At 49.8% G+C, this 5,186-nt stretch overlaps 1 protein-coding gene across 1 annotated transcript in view; it reads right to left on the reverse strand.

Moving 5' to 3' along the window:
• ASAP3 (ArfGAP with SH3 domain, ankyrin repeat and PH domain 3) overlaps positions 1 to 5,186 on the reverse strand; it is a 26,924-nt gene that overhangs the window by 11,900 nt on the left and 9,838 nt on the right. Inside the window, exons 5-9 of the mRNA XM_011945563.1 lie at positions 1,740 to 1,851; positions 1,426 to 1,511; positions 895 to 970; positions 627 to 713; positions 342 to 451 (exon numbers count right to left, since the gene is read on the reverse strand). Coding sequence (XP_011800953.1) covers positions 342 to 451; positions 627 to 713; positions 895 to 970; positions 1,426 to 1,511; positions 1,740 to 1,851 — 471 coding nt within the window. The remainder of the gene's footprint in view (positions 1 to 341; positions 452 to 626; positions 714 to 894; positions 971 to 1,425; positions 1,512 to 1,739; positions 1,852 to 5,186) is intronic.

Below are 5,186 nucleotides of genomic sequence, written 5' to 3' on the forward strand. Positions count from 1 at the left end.
AACCCGGGAGGCAGAGGTTGCAGTGAGCCGAGATCGTGCCACTGCACTCCAGCCTGGGTGACAGAGGGAGACTCTGTCTCAAAAAAAAAAGAATGAGGGCATAGTAAGTGTTCAATAAGTGTTAGCTACTGCTATTCTTCTTTAACTTAAAACAACCAATCACCTTTAGCAGAAGTTCACGTGCCCAGGTGTACTGGACAACCCAGGATTTGAGGAGTTTGCATTGCAACCCTCAGTGTCTACATAAATGATCAGAACAGTTCCTCTGGGCAGCTTCCCCAACCCTGTCATTTACTTGCAGTGTGACACTGGGCAAATTATGTAAGCTCTGAATCACTTACCCGTCGCTTTTCTTGTATAGAAAGCCTACTTTCTCCGTCCCAAACTGTTTGTTGCCTTGGTGCTGGTGGATGCTGTAGCCACATCCTGAATTCTTCCGGCTCAGGTGTTCCTGTCCCTCGGACATGCAAAGGAGACGTCAGGGCATCTCAGTGGAAAGAGCCCCATTCTGCAGGGGCTCACTCAGGGAGACTTTTCCAGGGGACCCTGTGGGTCTTCCTTCTCTCCCTCCCTCCATGGTGGGCCTTGGGGGAAGGCATTCCTTTTGGGATGGTTCAGGGGCTGACCTCCCTGCTCTCAAGCTGCAGTGTCCCTCGGAGGGAGTCCCGGAGCTGGGTCAGCTTCTGTAGCTCCTCCTCCTGGGCTTGATGGAGCTGTGGGACAGAGGAAGGGACCCCATCACCAGCCAACAAATGTGTCAGGTACAGAGCCCAGACCCAGAAGAGCAGAGCAGCAGCCTCACTCTGTGGGCAGGAGCCAGCTCTTCTACACCCACAGACTTTCCTGGAAGGACAGGGGGCTTGATCACGTGCCCAAGGGTGAGACCCAACTTACTGCATGTACTGAGGCCGCCAGCTTCTCGATGAAGGGGAACAGACTCTGGGCAGCCTTCCAGCCATCTTGGAAAAAGCTAAGAGGTGTCAGAGGCCAAACAAGGGTCCAGATAAAGATGGAAATGAGAGATGAAGCCAGAAGTGTGGGAGAAGCTGCTGTAAGGATCACAGGGCACCTCAGGGCATTGTAGTCTGACGGTCAAGAACAGACACTCCATAGACAAGTCTCTCTTGACTAGATTCAAATCCCACTTACTAGCAGTGTAATCTTGGAAAACGAGCCTCAGTTTTCTCATCTATAAAATGGGGATAATATAGTACCTGCTCCCAGAAGTGTTGGGGGATTGAGTGAATTGATGTTTGTAAAGTACTCGTGCCTGGCATTCGTGAGCACTCAATGAGGAGGAGCTATGAAAGTTCCACCAACAAGATGCAGGCCTCCAAAGAGACTTGCTGGTCTTCCACACCCTGAGAGGGGCCTTGTTCTGTGACACTGGAAGGGTTAGTGGCAGGGACGTGGGGAGATACCTACTTGTGCTGGGCATGGAAGAACTTGATGAGGCTCTGAAGGAAGTCGGGACCTTGCTTCATCTGGCTCTCCCCAGCTTTGAGCAGATACTAGGAGGAGGGCAGGGCAAGATGTGTCATGTGAGCTGAAGCAGAATCCTGGGAACGAGAGGCTGCAGTCCCCATCCCAGGCTAATCCACCTGGCTGTGACTGGGCCTTGGTGACATCCCACAGGGCCATGTGGCCAGGACCTGAGCTGAGCCTGTGACTGGTCGCCTGGAGAGGCAGACAGGAAGACACACCCCACGGCCCCCTCCCTCATCCAGAGCACCCCTTACCTCACACATGTGCAGCTGGAAGATGCGCCGCTCTCTCTGCGTGTCCTGGGCCACCTCCCCAGGGATCCCTCCTGTCACCCTAGCCCGATCGCGTTCCTTCTCCAGCTTGGCCCTAGACCCCAAGGAAAGAGAAGCCTGAACAACTCTCACCAGCCCCTACATCCTCTTCTGCCAGGGATGCATGAGCAAAGGGGCCACATGGTACAGGAGGCCCTCCCGTGCCAGCTGTGTGGTGGGGCTGGGTACAATGAACAAGACAGTTTAGGGAATCCACAGAGTGGTGGGGGAGAAAGACATGAATCAAATCACAGCCACGCAGAGAACTATGGGAGAGAAAATGGGGATCCAACTTCGTTGGGGCTGCTTCATTGATGTCTGAGCTGGGATCTGAAGCCTGAGAAGCTTGGAGGAAGCTACTGCTGGGCAAGAGAGCTGGACCATATGACGGTCCCAAGGCAGGAGCAACAGTGCCAAGATGGAGAGGGTTGGTGCCCACTGAGGTGAAGAGGTGCCAGACCATGCAGGGTCTAATTCACACCATGTTCTTGGTCTTTATCCCAAGAGTAATGGGAAGGATTTGAAGGTTTTTATGCAGGGGGATGAAGGGCTCAAAGAAGGGCCAAGTGAGATTTGGGGCAAACAGTTCTGATTTTCCTGGAAGGGATTTAACAGCATAGATGCCTTCAATCTTTTTTATTTGTATTAAATTCAGGGGGTACAAGTGCAGTTTTGTTTCGTGGATATATTGTGCAGTGGTGAAGCCTGGGCTTTTAGAGTACCCATCACCCAAATAGTGTACATGGTACCCAATAGGTAATTTTTCATCCCTCACCTACCCTCCCACCTTTTGAAGTCTCCAATGTCTACTATTCTGCTGTCTGTCCACATGTACCCGTTGCTTACCCCCTACTTATAAAGGAGAACATGCAGTGTTTGACTTTCTGTTTCTGAGTTATTTCAAAGTGCTTTCATTCTTCTGAGCCCAGGCTGGACTGCAGTGGCGCAATTTCAGCTTACTGCAACTTCCACCTCCCAGGTTCAAGCAATTCTCGTGCCTCAGCCTCCTGAATGGCTGGGATTACAGGTGCCCACCACCATGCCCACCAATCTTTTTTTTTTTTTTTTTTGACAGAGTCTCACTCTGTTGCCCAGGCTGGAGTGCAGTGGTGCGATCTTGGCTCACTGCAACCTCCGCCTCCTGGGTTCAAGCGATTCTCCTGTCTCAGCCTCCCGAGTAGCTGGGACTATACGTGGGTGTCACCATGCCTGGCTAGTTGTTTGCATTTTTAGTAGAGATGGGGTTTCACCGTGTTAGCCGGGATGATCTCGATCTCCTGACCTCAGGTGATCCACCCACCTCAGTCTCCCAAAGTGCTGGGATTACAGGCGTGAGCCACCGTGCCCGGCCGATGCCCAGCTAACTTTTGTATTTTTAGTAGAGACGGGGTTTCACCATGTTGGCCAGGCTAGTCTTTGAACTTGGGCCTCAAGTGATCCATCCACCTCAGCCTCCCAAAGTGCTGAAATTACAGGAAGGAGCCACCACGCCCCACCATGCTCTTTTTTTAAGTGGAGACAGAAAGCACTTCCCATCCTTGTAGCTAAGAGTAACGGGGGCCTTCCCTCTCAGAGGTTGGCTGTTTTCCGCCTTTGGGGATGGGTGGATCTGTGTGTAAATGGTTTCCTGGAAATCCCATGCCCAGCAGACTAACCACTCGCAGCCAGGAGAGTATTTCCACATCTCAGGCTGGGTGCATTTGACTCTGAATCCCATGTAAAGGAGAGGGCTTGCTTAATAGTTCTGCTGTCAAGCGGGGGCCAGCCCTGAGCAGAGAAGACAAAGACAGAGTGGGATTAATACAAGTTCTGCTGCTACTAGCTGTCTTCCCCCCTCTGAGCCTCAGTCTCCTTATCTGGAAAATGGAGATTCTTATCTGTAACCACTGCACCCCAGCCTGGGCAACAGAGTAGACCCTGTCTCAAGAAAAAAAAAAAAAAAAAAAGAAGGATTATCTGTACACGCAGTCAGCCCTCCATATCTGTGGGTGTAAAGCCTGAGGATATAGGCGGCTGACTAAGGGGCTTTAGCATCCTCAGATTTTGGTATCTACGGGGGTCCTGGAACCAATCCCCCATGGATACTGAGGGATGACTATACTGACATGGAAAGATATCTGCTCCAGAGTAAATGGACAAAAAGCAAACCACAATATAGTACAGTGGTTAGAAATGTAGATTCTGGATTTGAATGGCAGCTCCTTCACTTACTTAACCTTTATAAAACTTTCTGAAATTGTTTTCCCATTTGGAAAATGAGAATAATACTGTAGTCCCCCCTTCTCTGTAGTTTTGCTTTCTATGGTTTCAGTTATTCATGGTCAATCCCTGTCCAAAAATATTAAATGGAAAATTCCAGAAATAAACAATTCGTACTTTTTTTGTCTTTTGTTTTTTTTTGAGATGGAGTTTTGCTCATCACCCAGGCTGGAGTGCCATGGCACGATCTCAGCTCACTGCAACCTCCACCTCCCAGGTTCAAGTGATTCTCCTGCTTCAGCCTCCCAAGTAGCTGGGATTATAGGCACCCACCACCATACCCAGCTAATTTTTATATTTTTAGTAGAGCCAGCGTTTCGCCATGTGTTTCAGGCTGGTCTCGAACTCCTGACCTCAGGTGATCTGCCCGCCTTGGCCTCCCAAAGTGCTGGAATTACAGGCATGAGCCACCATGCCCAGCCCAATTTGTAAGTTTTACATTATGCATCGTTATGAGTAGCATGTGAAATCCTGCATCCTTCTGCTCCATCCTGGAACATGAATCATCCTTTTGTCCAGTGTATTTACACTGTCTGTCCAGCAGTCCCCAACATTTTGGCACCAGGAACTGGTTTCGTGGAAGACAATATTTCCACAAATGGCAGGATGGGAGAAGGTGGTTTTGGGATAAAACTGTTCCAGCTCAGATCATCAGGCTTAGATTCTCATAAGCAGCATTCAACCTAGATCCCTGGCATGTGAAGCTCACAATAGGGTTCGTGCTCCTATGAAAATCTAATGCCATGCTGATCTGACAAGAGGCGGAGCTCAGGCAGTAATGCTCACTCACCTGCCAATGCTCACCTCCTGCTATTCAGTCCAGGTTCCTAACAGGCCTTGGACCAGTACCAGTCCATGGCCCAGGGGCTGAGGAACCCTGGTCTATACACTGCCGGAATTACTTTTGCACCAACCTAATATAAGGTTCAGTATCATCTTCAGTTTCAAGCATCCACTGGGGGTCTCGGAACATATCCCCCAAGGATAAGGGGGAACCACTGTAATGACACCTAGTCCTTGGATAATATAATGCATAGGAAACAGTATAGTTCCTGGCCTATGGCAAGCCCTCAATGAATGGTAGGATTATGATGTTTTTTTTTTTTTTTTTTTTTTTGACAGAGTCTCACT

Source organism: Colobus angolensis, unplaced genomic scaffold, assembly GCF_000951035.1.
Source record: "Colobus angolensis palliatus isolate OR3802 unplaced genomic scaffold, Cang.pa_1.0 Scaffold240, whole genome shotgun sequence".
Classification (NCBI taxonomy): domain Eukaryota; kingdom Metazoa; phylum Chordata; class Mammalia; order Primates; family Cercopithecidae; genus Colobus; species Colobus angolensis.